Source organism: Arctopsyche grandis, chromosome 12 (assembly GCF_051622035.1).
Source record: "Arctopsyche grandis isolate Sample6627 chromosome 12, ASM5162203v2, whole genome shotgun sequence".
NCBI classification, from domain to species: domain Eukaryota; kingdom Metazoa; phylum Arthropoda; class Insecta; order Trichoptera; family Hydropsychidae; genus Arctopsyche; species Arctopsyche grandis.
In genome coordinates, this window is record NC_135366.1 from 7,940,952 (window position 1) to 7,958,039 (window position 17,088).

At 33.9% G+C, this 17,088-nt stretch overlaps 2 protein-coding genes across 9 annotated transcripts in view; both read right to left on the bottom strand.

Annotated features, from left to right (window-relative positions):
• The window catches only part of LOC143920231 (uncharacterized), a 433,558-nt gene that overhangs the window by 192,423 nt on the left and 224,047 nt on the right, over nt 1-17,088 (bottom strand). The gene's annotated exons all lie outside the window — the stretch shown is intronic.
• The window catches only part of M7BP (Myosin-7a binding protein), a 61,561-nt gene that overhangs the window by 3,140 nt on the left and 41,333 nt on the right, over nt 1-17,088 (bottom strand). For 2 of the 8 annotated variants that reach the window (XM_077442959.1, XM_077442956.1), the window contains exons 2-12: nt 15,709-15,837; nt 12,698-12,897; nt 3,446-3,694; nt 3,207-3,372; nt 2,328-3,122; nt 2,054-2,243; nt 1,894-1,949; nt 1,679-1,813; nt 1,398-1,589; nt 1,106-1,316; nt 870-1,029 (exon numbers count right to left, since the gene is read on the bottom strand). In XM_077442959.1, the coding sequence (XP_077299085.1) occupies nt 870-1,029; nt 1,106-1,316; nt 1,398-1,589; nt 1,679-1,813; nt 1,894-1,949; nt 2,054-2,243; nt 2,328-3,122; nt 3,207-3,372; nt 3,446-3,694; nt 12,698-12,897; nt 15,709-15,802 (2,448 nt within the window). In that variant the 5' untranslated portion in view covers nt 15,803-15,837. Of the gene's footprint in view, nt 1-869; nt 1,030-1,105; nt 1,317-1,397; nt 1,590-1,678; nt 1,814-1,893; nt 1,950-2,053; nt 2,244-2,327; nt 3,123-3,206; nt 3,373-3,445; nt 3,695-8,931; nt 9,265-12,697; nt 12,898-15,708; nt 15,928-17,088 lie in introns of those variants that run through there. The other 6 variants (XM_077442953.1, XM_077442952.1, XM_077442954.1 and 3 more) reach the window with 5 other exon arrangements.

Below are 17,088 nucleotides of genomic sequence, written 5' to 3' on the forward strand. Positions count from 1 at the left end.
GTGTGCGTTAACCATAAATATAGAGAGAGTGAGCAATATCAGTGTAATTTTGTGGTAGTTTATTGAAAATAACAAAGACAATGACAATTAAAACATGCACAACATATTTTTAACACATAAAAACATCGATCCTCTTCTTTTACACATGTAAATTACACAAAAAGTCTTCGGTTACCTGTACTAAACAGCGTTAGAGAAAATGTAAAAATGCAATGTGATATTAAGAAGTACACAAAAAATAAAAAGATTTTTTTTATGAAAATATAACCTTGGGATTAATATATCTGGAATAAACTGTACTAAAAAAATTAAAAAAAATGTAAATTCTAAAAGTTAAAGCTTTCTAAATTCTAAAAATATCTATACATTTATTTCACAACAAAATAATCCTAGTAAAATAATTTTACAAAGTTTACACAATTATCTAACTACAGACTAAAATTTTATCATCACCAAATTATTGAATCGTTACTTCTGACGCGCAAGCTTCCGCCAAAGACACTCATATCAGATCTGTTTTTCATTAATTTGTTAAAGCATTTGATATTTCTAATATTTGAACTACGTAATCTGCTTAGGGTTTCGTAATTTGTTTCTACGATTTCCGGTCGATTTGGTATATTGAGTCTCAGAAAAGTGTCGTCTGATGGGGTTTGTGGTTCGGTGATAGAATTAAATTCAATATCTGCATTACATTGCGATATTTGTGGGTCTACTTCTTGGCTACTGAAATCACTCGATTGCATATTTTCGTACAATGGGTTAACAGCAAATATATGACTAGCATTTTTCGACCTCATGCATACCCTCGTAATATTTCTATGTAACGTAATTGCTTCCAAGTCATTCAACGAACTGTTGAAACTTACAGGAGCAGAAGTATCAGATGCTAATCTATCGATTGGAGAATCTATGTTCTGGCCATTTTGAGGTGATTCGTCAGGACAAGAGTCGTATTTGAGGTCATTGTTTTTCTTTCTCGCACCCGTAGACTTCTTTGCTTCGTTTATGTAATAGTCTCTACCATATCTGAGAAAACAAAATATCAGTTATTGAATGTCAATAAAGGAATCGTTCACTTCAAACATACATTCACGATGAATACCTTTTGTAATTCGATGCACCTTCGCTTAAAACGCTCTGCATCGTATTAGTTAATTTTTCTTCTTTTGCAGGAGTACTAGTAACTAAATCGAACAATGTTGATTGTTTTGGTTTACTCAAACGAGATTGAATTGCTTCCGGTGAGTATGGATTATTTTCCATTGGGACTGCATTGAGCCATTTCTTATGTTCTCTTTCAGCAATTGATTCAACTACATTTTTTTATTAAATAAATTATATATGTATAAAACAATATGAAAACGAAAATTTTCAAAATATAGTACGGGTCTTACCTGGAATCTGTTCTTCACTTATGTCACTCTTATCACAATCTCCAAGGTCTTCACAATTACTATAATATTCTACGTTATTGGTTATTGTTTTTGTTTCATTATCATAGACAAAGGTTTCCGGTGAATATGAATTATTTTCCATTGGCACTGCATTGACCCATTTATTATGTTCTGTTTCAGCAATTGATCCATCTATATATATTTATTTATTAAATAAAAATTATATATAGGTATAATGCAATATAAAAATTTACTATTCAAAAATAAAGTACAGGTCTTACCTGGAATTTGTTCTTGAGTTACGTCGCTTTTATCATAATTTCCAAGGTCTTCACAATTGCTATAATATTCTACATTATTGTTTATTGATTTGATTTCACTATCATTGTCAAAGGTTTCAACAATGTTAAATGATTCTGAAAATTTAATATGTAATCAATCTTCAATTAGAATTAGTTTCAAAATTTAATAGACTCTGATTATCTTATTATAATACCTGGTGGAACTTGTATTATGATTTCTTCATCACTTTCTTTCTTAAAATCACTTATTCTGAAACAAAAATTATTTGGTATCAATCAATTGATTCTTTATTAAACTATGTATGTATGTGTCCAATGAAAGTTCACTTATGACATAAATAAACATGTATGTACTTTGGAGCTGGTGTAGGCGGCAGAGGTGGTGGTTCACTGTCTTCTTCTATTACATCTTCTTTTAATATAATAGGAGAGACATAGTGTTGTCTTTTCAAACTATCCATATGCCTTTGAACGGGAACAGTTACGGTTTCAGTATATTCACTTTCTTTTTGTAGATTTTCCGTCAATTCATTGTTTATATCATCTGAAAAAATTAAATTTTCTTCATTGCAGGGTATAGAAACTTTTAGAAATATATTTAATTGTAATAAATGTGAATCTTATTTACCTTTACTGTCAACCACATCCAAGTTAGTCGCTTCTGTAACGTCCCCTTTGGAAAAAACGTCTTCCTCTAACATGGAAGACGATCTTCCGTAAAACGGCCCAACACCTGCAAAATCTCCTTCAATATTATCGCTCTCCAAATTCTTCAAAAAGCTTCTGAGTGCAGTTCTTGTATTTTTGGTTGCTTCTCTTTGGTGTAGTTCATCGTCAATTTCCAATGATTTAAGAATATCCATGTTTGTTGTTTCGCGACTTTTCAATATTATATTATTGTTTTCTTCAGTAATATTCGGATTATGTAATGAAAAATTGTCATCGTGTCGCAGAGGCTCATCGTTGTCGTACTCATCATCATCATTATTATAGTCGTCACCATTGATTCCATTTATACTCAATTCAGTACTATTTTCTTTCATAATTTCACTACCAAATCCGCCGGGAGAATCGTCTTGTTCGACGATGGATAAAATGATTTCTGGATTTTTACCACCAATTATTGTTTTCGAATTAACAAGAACGTGTTTGATATCAGACGGCATTTCATCCGATTCAGAGCCGACGTCTGAGAGATCTGTGGTGTCTTCAGCATCTCTGTCTCCAATAAGAGCCCTGTATTCAGTGTTCGAATTGGGTATTAACATTGGCACAGGAACCGACTGCGAAGGTTTTATCCGTTTCTTCTGAAACAACCAGTTTTCTTCCCATGAATTATTATTGGCGTGTATTATGGAAGTTGATGAATTTCCATTAGATCCCGAATAATCGCCATTTGTACGATTCCCATTATGAGTCGCATCTAAAAAAATTATATTAAATTATTCTATTACATGTGTATATAAATTATATTTAAATCTTCAATAAGAGTTAATGTTGAATTTACCATTAGATTCAACTATGTCGCCACCATATTCAGGGAAAATTATGCGATTCTTATGCGAAAAGTTCATATTAGATAGAGCACCGTCTACCGGGTTGCTATAGAAACTTTTGTAATGCTCTTCATCATCATCTGTCGTATAAATGCCACGTTCAGCAGTACCTTTAACCTAATAGAAAGCCAAGAAATGAATACCAGCAAAATATTTTTATATTTCAAAACTATAAAGCAAGATAGGGTACGTTTCGTGGTGAGTCTGAGATGTGTCCACTAGAGTCTGAATGGGCGTACTCGTCTTGTGACATTGGTTCTAGACTGGAAGGTTCTGGAGAGGGAGACGGTGAAGGATGTTCTTGCTGATGAGTATCCCTCTTCTGGTGGCGGCGTCTGCGCCCTCTTCCAGAATCTCCAGGGCTGGAACTGCCTGAATGTACGCCGCTGCTGCTCGCACCATTGCTGCGTTTCACTTCATGTTGGTATCTATCTATCACCTGAAAAACAAATAAAACAAATAGGTATTAAAAATTCACACAGAAAATAACAAATACGCTAATCTAAATAGTAGAATTAAATAGGAATGCATTTTTATCTTTGAGTATTTACAAAGTTATCTTTAACATACTTGGAGTCGTACTGATTATGAAATTTACAATATCTATGATATGCTGATTTCTGATATAAATAAAGCCACTGGATTTTTAATTCAGATATAAGTTAATCTTAAAAAAATTAAATGACCGGCAAAACATAAATTTTTATATTCAATATCTAAAATAAAGTCTTCGCACATTAATAATAAAATAATCATAGTCAAAACATCTTTTTAACTTTTGCAATTGTTTTTTATAACTAAATAAAGTAGGTTAGTTCAAAACACTCCATTCCAAATAATGCATGTATGTATGTATATTATTATAACTTTTCATTACATTAAAATTATAATACTTTCCAAGACTGTGAAGTCGGAGTCGGAGTCGTGGACTCGTGGAGTCGTAGTATTTCAAGCGGTGTTGGAGTTTAAAAGAAAACCGACTCCGTCCCTTTTTATTATTTTCTTTAATTAATAATACTACTCTTTTTTATTATTATTTTTAATTAATAATATTACGGTATGTGTCAACTAGTCTCCAATTTGTAGAAGAAAGTCTATTAATAAATCAAAATGAAATAATTTCTTTATAAAAACGACGAATTTAAATTCTAGTTTAAATTATATAATAGTATAATTTTAATCTAGCTTAAATTATTATATAAAATAATCTAAAAATATATAATAAGTAATAATACTGTAACGTATACTAAACAGAGCCGCCGAGTAACTGCGAGCGGATTAAGACGGGTAGACGTCCTGAGAGACCGTGAGACCGGTGTAAGTGGTTTTAGGGATTAGCGACGAGCTAAGTGCATGAAAGCTAAACAATGATTGCACTTCTCATACCGTGGGAATACATATCCGAATACGTGACTATACTGTAGGTAAACAGATTAGACGTCCTGAGAGATCTACCCCTTATAAGGCGGTACGTAGGCGATATCATGTCATTCTGGATTGAACACTAGCAATACGTGTAACTCCTTAATCATCAATAAATGCTGTGAAACGACGGTTGGCTTTTACTTGGATCCTCCACCCACCCCTGTACGCAACACTGGTCGTCAGAAGTGGGATCCAAGATGGGCCGTGGAACAAAGTCACCAGCGAAGGAAGAGAAGCTACAGCGAAGCCATCCTCGGGAGCTGTAGGAGAGAGTTCGAGCCATGGAGACACGAAATAAAAAAATGCAGTTTTCACTGCAACACACAGAATCGGTCATCACATATTCGGTTGTCGAATTGCAGTTATCACTGCAACTCGACTTTGACATTATCGGCGGTGGCCGCCGAGAATTCATCGGGATGACGGAAGGAGGTTACGAAACGGGAGGTTTCGTACAAGTGCTGCCGGGAGAGGACAACTTGGGGCGCTGTCAAGGGCAACATCGAGGAGCAGCATCCGGCAATTGCAGAGTCATCCAAAGGGCGACCGGGACGAGTGCAGTTCACCGGTCCACTTACGCCGCAAGTACCAAAAATTAGCGGCTGTTGGGGACGACGATCCACGGGAAAGCATCGTCGTCAGAAGAGGAGCGGAGAGCAGGAATGCGGAGGAGCAAGAATTCATCGGGATGACGGAGGGAGGTTACGAAACGGGAGGTTTCGTACAAGTGCTGCCGGGAGAGGACAACTTGAGGCGTTGTCAAGGGCAACATCGGAGAGCAGCATCCGGCAATTGCAGAGTCATCCAAAGGGCGACCGGGAAGAGGGCAGTTCGCCAATTCGCCGCAAGTAGCAAGAGTTAGCGGCTGTAGGTGACGTCGATCCACGGGAAAGCATCGTCGTCAGAAGAGGAGTGGAGATCGACTACAACTGAGAGATGTCGATTACAAGCCACTATTCCCTTCAACTGTTTGTTGACGGCAGATGTCAACAAACTGGAAAAAAAATCTAATTGGAAACTAGTCGAGTCTAATTGGAAGAGTCGGAAAGTAAACGGATTGAAATGGAATTCAATCGGAACCATGCAACGGCAGAGAGGCACATTTATCAGATTGGATAAATGTTGGTTGGTCAGTCGGCGGAGTCAATCAAGTCACTTTTGGGAGGATAGAGGCACCGCTTCAGAGGGAATGGCAACGGAAGCACGTTCTGGGTGGAACGTTGGTCTGCAGCAAGATGCTGGGCCACATGAGAGGAAGACGGGGCCACCGCAACAAATTTGGACGTTGGGGAAACGAGCGACTTGGATCAACCACGTGAGGGCATTTGAAACCGAAGAAACGCCAGATCGCGACTTCAACGAGAGAGAGTGGAACAATTGATATACGTCAACATCGAAAAAAATCTAGTTGGAAACTAGTGGAAACACGAGTACCTGAAAAAATACATGGACAGTTGCAGCAGTGCTTAGATCATCTCGCAGATGTAACGGGAAAATACATCAGAAAGAAATGGATTTCAGTTGGGTCAATGGAACGGAAAAGAAGCACATTCAACAGAGTGGCAGACTGTTGGGTGCATATTTACCAAGGTCAATGGAACGGAAAAGAAACACAACCAGCAGAGTGGCAGACTGAGGTGTGCACATTTTCCAGGGTCAAGGGAACGGAAAAGAAGCACCACCAGCAGAGTGGCAGACTGAGGGGTGCACATTTTCCAGGGTCAACCGTCACTTTTGTGAGGATGGTGGCGATTCTTGTGGGACATGGCTTTGGAGCACGTTCTGGGTTGAACGTTGGTCTGCAGCAAGATGCTGGGCCACATGACAGAGGAACACTGGGCCACCGTAGCAAATTTGGACGATGGTGACACGAGAGACATGGACCAAGTCACTTTTGTGAGGATGGGAGCCATTCTTGTGGGACATGGCTTTGGAGCACGTTCTGGGTTGAACGTTGGTCTGCAGCAGGATGCTGGACCACATGACAGGAATACGGGGCTGCCATAGCAAATTTGGACTTTGGTGATACGAGCAACATGGACCAAACACGTGAGAAAATTTTGGACCGAAGAGCTGACAAAGAATGATTTCCAAATGTAAAACATCGGATGACTAATTTTAGGGGATTAGAAATATAACTGTAATTGTTTCCATTGTAAAGGTGACGTAAAGTGAAGTGTAATGAAAGTTTTATGTAATTGTTTCCATTGTAAAGGTGACGTAAATTGAAGTTTAACGAAAGTTAATGTAATTGTTTCCATTGTAAAGGTGACGTAAAATGAAATGTAATGTAATTGTTTCCATTGTTAAGTTGACGTAAATTGAAGTGTAACGAAAGTTTAATGTAATTGTTTACATTGTAAAGGTGTCGTAAATTGAAGTTTAACGAAAGTTTTCATGTAATTGTTTCCATTGTAAAGGTGACGTAAATCGTAGTGTAACGAAATTTTAAATGTTTTTGTTTACATTGTAAAGGTGTCGTAAATTGAAGTTTAACGAAGGTTTAATGTAATTGTTTAAATTGTAAAGGTGACGTTAATCTAACTGTAACAGAATTTAAATTGTAAAGGTAACGTTAATGTAACGGTAATAGATTTTAAATGTCATTGTTTCCATTGTAACTGTAAAGATAACGACTGTAATGGTAAATGTAACTGTGACTGATATCGAAGATAAATGTAACTACTGCAGATTTATCAGTTATGATTTGTTGGTCAATCGGGACGATTTGACCTAAGTGGGGGGCAATGTAACGTATACTAAACAGAGCCGCCGAGTAACTGCGAGCGGATTAAGACGGGTAGACGTCCTGAGAGACCGTGAGACCGGTGTAAGTGGTTTTAGGGATTAGCGACGAGCTAAGTGCATGAAAGCTAAACAATGATTGCACTTCTCATACCGTGGGAATACATATCCGAATACGTGACTATACTGTAGGTAAACAGATTAGACGTCCTGAGAGATCTACCCCTTATAAGGCGGTACGTAGGCGATATCATGTCATTCTGGATTGAACACTAGCAATACGTGTAACTCCTTAATCATCAATAAATGCTGTGAAACGACTGTTGGCCTTTTTCTTGGATCCTCCACCCACCCCTACGCAACAATACTATATAATAAAATTGTCGAATTGATGTGTTGTGGACCATTTTATATTTTGATTTCATACCATTTTATATTTTGATTTATTTTATTAAATTGATTTTTTTATGAATGAAATTCATACACATACTTATTATTGTACATACACTATGAATGTACTTAATTTTAATAATTCAATAAAATGAGTTACATGTTAATTTGTAATTTATTTAATTTTGTATATTCTGAAAATCGACATTATTTTTATTACTAACAATTTAATACGTTGGCAAGAAAGGTTGATCTTACTAAAATCATTCAAGTCGAAATCTACATAATCATAAAAAGTCAGAGTTGGTAAACTTTGAAACGACTCCACATCATACATATAATATTATTAATTATATAATTACATATTATTAGTAAATACATATACAAATTATATATTTGAAAATTTGCATAGATATATGTATTTAAAAAAAGACAAGAATAAACTTACATTATTTTTAATGAATATATACACACATAACGTATAATTTAAAAATAATTACGATTGTTTTATTTGATTAAGAGTAAATACTATTTTTTACATATTTTTGATAGAATTGTACATAGATAAGATTTTTGAATAATTTTCTTAATTTAAACATAAGAATTAAAATTGAAATAAAAGAATTGTAAATAGGTTTTTGAGCTCTTTTTCCTATTACGCTGTACATATTAACATTATAATAATATAATGATTACTAACAAAATTAATTTAAAATTGTAAAATAGAAAATGATCAGTAGATCAGTAGCTATTAAAATAAATATAAGATGTATTGTGAACATAAAATTTAGTAATAATAAAAAGCATTTAAAAATCAAAATCAAAAATAAAAGAAACATCATAAATACTAACAAAAAAAATGTGTAAAATAGATGATGTTCGTTGTATCAGTAACAATTAGAATATGTACATATGTATATCAAGTGAAAATATTTTAATACACAAATGTCTTTCGAAGATTCGTGTATGAATGAATAGTCTTACATATTTTTAAAATTTCGCATTCAAAACTTCAAATAGTAATCAAATATTATTTTGATAAAAATTGTACTGAACTATTTATTATTGAATCCAAAGAAGCAACTGATAATTCTAAAGACAGTGGATGAGACTCACCGGTTCATCGCGTTCGATCTCGTTTACGAAGCTACTTCCTTGTGTATCAACAACCGCCATCAAAGCAACGATTCACACCCCAAGAGATGTATCGAATTTCGCAAATGTGCAAAAGTCGATATGGAATAGGGCAGGTTATTCACCAGAACGTCTCCGAGACACGAGTGTTTGCTAGAGACACTTCAGCGTCTGTTTCGCGCATAAGCAGGGTCGGTCCGACGTTTAAAACAATTACGTATTGTGAAATGTGTATGTAATATGTGCACAAATATGTTTTGATAAGATAGCAAAAAATACGTTGTTAACATACCGATGTCGATTGCTACTTGATACGATCGTACGAAAAATAAAAATAAAACACACATTGGAAAATGTGTGGAAAAAGTTCAGATGCGCCAATTATAGTGTCGATTGAAAACGGCGAGAAAATCAATTACAATCATTTAAAATGCGAATTATGTTTCGTTAGCCCAGTTTCGTTGGAAAGTTTAGTAGATCTGCCCAAAATCATAACGAATCTTCGAATCTGTTTTAATCAAACCGCACTCATTTGTACATTAATATCATTATAGGACTAACACGATTTATTTAAATGAATTAATTCACAATTAATTGTAACGGAGGGGTAAATTGAAATATTGCAACCCTCAAGTAATGCCAGTGGGCAAGGTGGATACCATACAACATTGTTGGGTAAGTATTGTACGATAACATGTGAGGCTTCTTCCGATGCGAATAAAGAATGAGTAATTTGAAAGATGCAAAGTACAGTGCCGTTTGATCTAGTTGTGGCAATCGATATTTTGCGGTTCAACAGCTGGTAATCACATTTACCGCAATTCAGTTTCCAAGTTAATTACTTGACCACCACTTAGTTTCAAATATGTACGTACGCTGACCAAAGTGCATGTGTGTCGACAGAAGGTATAAAAAGTATGAAATCCACATCTTTCAATCGTCACAACCACAGGTGGGGTCCATAAGTAACGAAAAATAGAGATTGAAATTGAAAAGTAAAGTTTATTTCTTGTACTAATGTATAATATGTACATACCAGTGGCGTGCCGTGAAAATCGCACTGTTTTTGTCGAACATATTACTGATTACACTGTTCGACAAATGACGACTTTTAAAATGTTTCAGACACGAGATATGACTTTTATTATAGATCAATGCCCAGTGAATACGAATCTGGTAATAAAAAGTGTTGATTGGCTCGAGATTTAAAGATATATGTTTTTTAAATCGCGCGATTTTTCTATATCTTGGTGTTGTTCGGTCGATTTCTCAAAATCTGTTAATTTTCTGTTCAAAATGAATATTGGAATCTACAGTCGGGTATTTTATCTTTTATTTGTAGTACTTTTCAGCTTTCAAATCTCTCTAAGTAGTCGTCCAGTTCAAATCAAAAGTCAAAATTACGTATTTTCACTTGGGATTTTTTCCCACTGTTAATACTATATTATATTGAGTATTTTCTATTGAAACATGTTTAATAGAATAGTGTTCTGGCCACACTATTTTTTGATTTCGTTTAAAAGGGTTAATTGGATGTGTGGTGAACTTTAAATCGGTAAAATTTCGAACAAAAAGCTCTTACTAGTGTTTACTCGTATTTACACGAATCCGAATTGAATTAATAGGGATAATATATTAATTTATCTTTATATGAGAATTAAATAAAATTCCACTTATAATTAAAAAAAATCATATTTCGACTATTCTTGTGGATTAATAATATAAGAAAAGTCATATCTCGTCTCTGAAACATTTTTCGTGTCGAACAGTGTTATGTGTGTGCAAGTAGGATACAAGGGGACTCGGTATGACGTCAACTCGTCCCCTCGTATCTTGCTCGGAAGTAAGACTGTGCGACAAAAACAAAGAGATTTTTACGACACGCAGCTGATACATATGTATGTATATATTTTTGAAACAATTAAAAAGTTATATTATAGGGAGTGAAATCCAACAGCTGTTACAAAACTTTGGCCCTTTGAATGCTGACCAACGCCGATCGGCGTTTTGCCAACAAGTCGATGGGCCTGAAAAACGCCGATATACGTTGTATTTTGAGCATGTACAAAGCAAACAAGAATACTACCCGCTAAGCCTTTCCAGGTAGCATTAAAAAAATGCATTGAACATGGGTCGTGTAATCCGTGTCATTCATTTTTCAACGTTTATAAAGACTGGTTTACCCCGGAATTTCTAAATTTATAACTATAGCGGAATTTCCCGATGGAAATCCCCAACTGCTGAGTATTTTAGATTGTGGCTTGGCATTTAGATTGTGAGCATTACATTTTTAAAACTATGAAGAAGATGGAACTGGTTTTGGAAAAATACATTCATTAATAGACTTCTTTTGTTTATTTTATATTTTTGATATATTAGATAGTCTAAACGTAACTTTACAAAACTCGAAATCCTCGGCGGTAGTTATCTAAGGTTTGTTTAGATTAGCTATAATTTTTATACCTGTTTCTATTGGATTTCTAAATAATTCTAGTTGGAAATGTTGGTGAAATTTTCAGCGTGGCGGGCTTTCAACAGAAAAGACGTCAGCACTCAAAGGGTTAAGAGAAGTACAAAATTCACTAAATTTCAAATCAGATATTGTCTTCAGCATGATTTAATCTGAGACAATTCTTTTGATTTGATTCTAAAAAGTGATAAAGTAATTGTCTCTGTTGTATTTTGTATATTATATCTTTTTGAATTAATTTGATTAATATCCGATAAAAAGGATTATTACAAATGCAACCTTAAGGATATAGCTAAAGTAAAAATACCCAACTTACATGATTTTTTAAATCAAGCTGATTATTTTTCAATACAAAATAGTATATGTATAAATTAAATACATTTTTGATATATTGTAATTTTTTTTGAAATAATTTCAAAATCAACAATCAATCAATGGATGACATGTAGATTATCACATAAATATGTATTCCATTATATTTTACGTGTTGTCCCGCATTTCGAAATTCATCATTGATAATGCATATTCATTTTCTCAAATTAAATTACCTGAATTAAGAGCTAAATCATTTAATTTCATAACAGAGGTTGAAAAATATAAAATCTATTAAAATAATTACACCGCTTGTAAAAGCATAATAATACTTGAGAATTGCGTGTGCACACATTTTGCATGTTTGATCTCCTGCGACCCTTGCACCAACAAGGTTGACAGCAATTATCATTGACATATGCAAATGCGATACTTCAATGGGAAATAATGATCATTCTACTAATGTACATACATACATACATACACATATACTATGAAATGAGAAACAAAACATTCAACATTATTTTTGTCTCATCAAACTATGTATAATATAATATAATCTTTGGAGCATAGAGCAAGAGGAAAAATATCGCTTACATGTTTTTCACCTACCGGAAACGAGTTGAAAAGAAAATCTATCAATGGCAATGTTAAATATATCAGAGATGGTCCGACAAACGCGTACAGTATATAATAGAATAATAATTAGGTTTCACTCTCGCAGAAACCTGTCATCATGAGATACCCATGTCGAAATACCGGTATAAAAAAAACTGCAACTCAAGTGTGTATTCCAGTCTCAATATCAACTTCTGAAGTATGTATGTATATTTTTTTCTATTGAAATAACTGAACCAGTTTTCGCGGTGATCACTTTCAAACGTCTAATTCATTATTCAATCGGTTGTGCGTATTTGATTACATTGAAAGTATAATTTATTTATATGTACATCATGACTTATTTACCTTGTTTAATATGGCCGTGGCTAAAAGGTCCTCGTATGTCTTAGGTGTGAATTCTGGAAGACTGCCATCTGGATTTCTTTGAATTCCACTGTAGTCCAATAGTGCTGGGAGCTTTAAAGCTTCCTCTATTACCCTTTGTACGAGGTTCTGAAGCTTTGCGTGAGAGCCTCTTACAGAATCTCCGTCAGTTATCGGCAAATCTAATTGAAAAAATACACGAATTAATACTGGTGCACCAATTGAAATTCATATTTAAATGAAAGTCTTTGATCTTGAATAATGAGTATTTTTAAATCGCAAATAATATGCTTTTCTAGTAATGGATGAATAGTGTACAATAAATACTTTCAAAGCAAATTAAGAACGTTTTACATTTTCTTCTAATTAAATAAACATTACTCATAGGAAGACAGTAATGATCGTTTTATGCTACTCATACACTACTAATAAAATGAAAGCATTTTACGATAGTGATGAATTTGCACAGATATACCATTATATCTGAAATAAAAAAATATCAAACACTGGAAATAAACATTACCATTTTCCAAGCATGTTATATGTATGTACATATTTAAGATTTTGACTTTGTTTACAATAATTTTTGCAAAACCATTTTCCGGACGAAGTAAATTGAATAATAGTGCTGTATTTCGAGTCTATTTTACACGTTTTTGAAATGAAAAAGTTTTCATTTGTTTAAAATTTATCCTAATAAAATATAGGGAATTTCTTCCTAAAGGTAAATTTTGTTCACAAGTAACTGAATGCTTGAAAATTATGCGTGAACAATTATTTTCTACAAGCATGCTTGGGCATCTGTACCACTGAGTCTGGTACTAGGTACTAGGTACTGCGTCTGGTAACCTGTGCATGCTTGGGAACGGACAATTTCGCACACGCCAATCGTTCCCGCGAAATTCGCGAATATGGAATATCTGCCATTCGAATTCTCGTGAAACACACTGAGAGGCATGTGGTTTTTTTTTAGATAATTTTGGACATGTAAAAAAACTGTATGTGTGTATATAACTACAGGTCTGTTACTGAAAGTTGGCGCGTTCTCTTACTAGAACAGAAGCGCGCGTATTTTTTATTATTACAAGGCAGAGAGATGTAATAAGAATAGAGGGGCCCTTACGAATAAATAATTGTTGTCAATTTTGCGCGGCACGTCTCTATAAATACGCTACATCGCACGGAATACAATCGGATCAATTTACTCATAAAAATGTATCCCATGTTGTTTATTGTGTGTTTTTGAATGTATTGTGCCATTTTTACCGATGCTTGCCCATCTTGCGAGTAATATAAATAAACAGAGAAGTTTTTTTCGGACATACGTCGAGCACCAAGCGTCAAATACGACTGATGCTAAAATTATTTAGATCTGTCCGTGGACAGAATGTCACTTGACAACAATACAACACCTAAAGCCACTTCTATTAATATTACATTTCTCTGTTACAAGGCTCTTCTTAGTTTTACTTCGCTAATCGGTCAGGAAATATTTCCTACATTATTCCGATAGCATTAAAACTTTGCCATTTTGCAAAGTTTGGCCCCTGATAGAGATTTCATCCATTTTCGCTTTGCTCGATAGTGAAATTTAATGGCAATAAACATGTTTAAAAATTCAAAAATATCTCGAGAGGGTGAAAGCCACTAACCTGTAGTCTTATATGTTTGACTTTCCGCCACCAAATCGTTTTTTTAGATTTTAATTATATAAACGCCTATAACATTATCTTTTTCTCACTATACCTATATAAAATTTGCATTACAGGCTCTCAATATTTCTTAATATTTTTTTTACTTCACTAATAGGTTATTATTATTGAATGCAGTGTGATAGCATGCTATACACCTATTCACTGACACTACACAAACGCATTTGTTCGCGCCAACTTTCAGCTACAGACCTATACCTTAAGAGGGCTGTACACCCGAAACCTTAATTTTGTTACCGTTCCTTTCTTCGATATATATATTGAGTGTATGTATATATTGAGTGAATGCGAAAATATATATCAATATATATATATATATTGAGTGAATGCGACAGTTGCGCTTCGACCAGATAAAACGTATTTTAAATTGACAAAATCGAGGTTTCGTATTCTACTATTTTCACCTCCAAAACTGGACCAATTTAAAAAAAAAATCATCATCGGTATGAGAAAGATAGTTTCTGTGCATCTATCGGCGTATTTTTTTTTAAATCGACCGTTAAATAAGCACGCTGGACCCGTTTCGTGGGTGTAAAAAAGAGGCGATTTTATAGATGTTTGGCGGCTCCTATGTCCTATAAAAAATAATTAATCAAAAAAATAAAACGATAGATGCACCCCAATGGTGGATATCCATAGCATATTAAAAAATAATTTCTCTAGTGCCATAATTGAGGAAGGGAGAAGTATAGTACGTTTGTATGGACAAGGTGCTGCTGTCCAGCCCTCTTAAGAGTGGAATTTTGTACAATGTACATATGTATACATAATATTCATTTTTAATTTTTTTAATGGCCAATTAAACGACCGAGAAGTAAAATTGAATAGTTTTTAGAATACAGGTGTACAAATCACATTTTTTGGCTTGGCTTTAACAATTACATCTTAAAACAACAAAAATTAGCGGAGAAAATAATAACAATGAAAAAACTTAATCATAGATTTGTAATAAAATGATAAAAATGTTTGGATATTACTACATCGTGGGTAAAAAACGACACAGAGTGTTTTCGTCTCACTTGTGAGAACTTCGATTCACAATAAATGTGAAGCTTAGTGAATTATGTGTCCTAACCAATTTCACCACTGCTCACATAATAAATTGAATAATTAAATTGACGTTATACCACCACACCAAAATTTACTGTTTTGCACGTGTGAATTTTCTAATTTTTTTCCATCAAAAGAAAATTTTACACAGTGCGTTCGTTTCAAATACCGTAAGCAGTTACAATATAATAATAAAGAAATTTTTCAACGGCATATAATCAAAACACTTACCCCATATTTCTTCAATCCAATAAAAACCTATGTACAATAGGGCCGATATTCCCATCCAAAATCCAGCGAACATAGACAAGACATACTCCAACATTTTTCAATAGTATATTATATTACATACGTTCATAACTATTAAAATAATAAAAACCTATACACTGTTTTAAATTATCAAAATAATTAGCGTTAAACGATTATATCGACTGTTGCACTGAATAGACACTTTTGAACAAAACGAGGTTAACAATCACAGTTGCTTTAAAACTAACTTAATTTAATATCGCACGAAACACTATATTATTTTATCAAAATCATACAAATAAAAAATCACAGTTAAACGTATAACATTCGACAAAAACGGTCAGATTGAAATACGTAATGGAATCAATATACCATATATGCAAATTAGTGTTATACGATTAAAATTTTACTGACCGTATCTAATGCACAAAAACATACTTCAACTAATGAAATATTATTTCATTGATTATGTTACACCATCATTTAAAAAAACAACGTATTTTGAAATTGAAATAACACTATTTAAAGGCATATCAGGTTCGCTTTTACAAAGGCGTTAGATCATCATCATCCGTGCGTTTAATTATTCAACGATTTTTTTTCTTTAAATGAGTATTGAATTCGCGCACAACACCCCAACTGACCTCATCAATTATTTATTAGGAATTGCGTTGAATATTTTACGCGAAATATCTTCAATAAAAATCGCACGTACGTGAGAATTCGTACCAGAATTTATATCCACGGCTCGATAACCCGAAAACCTCAAAAATCATACGGATCAATCAGTGAAAAATAAAAACAAAACATCGACTATTTCGATGACGAAGCTTAACGAGCGCCATTTCGATACGCTACAAATACGTATATAAAACTAATCACGAGAATTAATTCATTTGGAAATCGGTATACAAATACTGCATAATTACAGAAAAATGAACTGAGAATAGATATGTACGTACATTATTACTATGAAATTAATGTAGGAGCAAAATTATTCTGATCGTAATCTAATTGTAACAGAATTGAATAATCTGATGAAACGTAAAAAATACTATGTGAAAATGTATTCAATCGCCGCTGACGAAAACGAAAACAATGCCTACAAATATTTCTGTCTTAGACGAAATTAGCAAATTTTTCATTCAAGTGTGCAAAATCTCTCGGATGCTGGAAAATTTATTGTCCTTGCGAATTTGGGTCAGTGAGTGAGGAGGCGCGTTAACGGCAACGTCAAGAACATTGAACTTGTAGGATGAATTAACTATTCCAGAGAGAGGACTGATGTAGGCTTCAAGTTTAACAGTTGCTACATTCCGACACGTTGTTGATGTAGTTCTTTGCTGTATTCAAATCGCACGT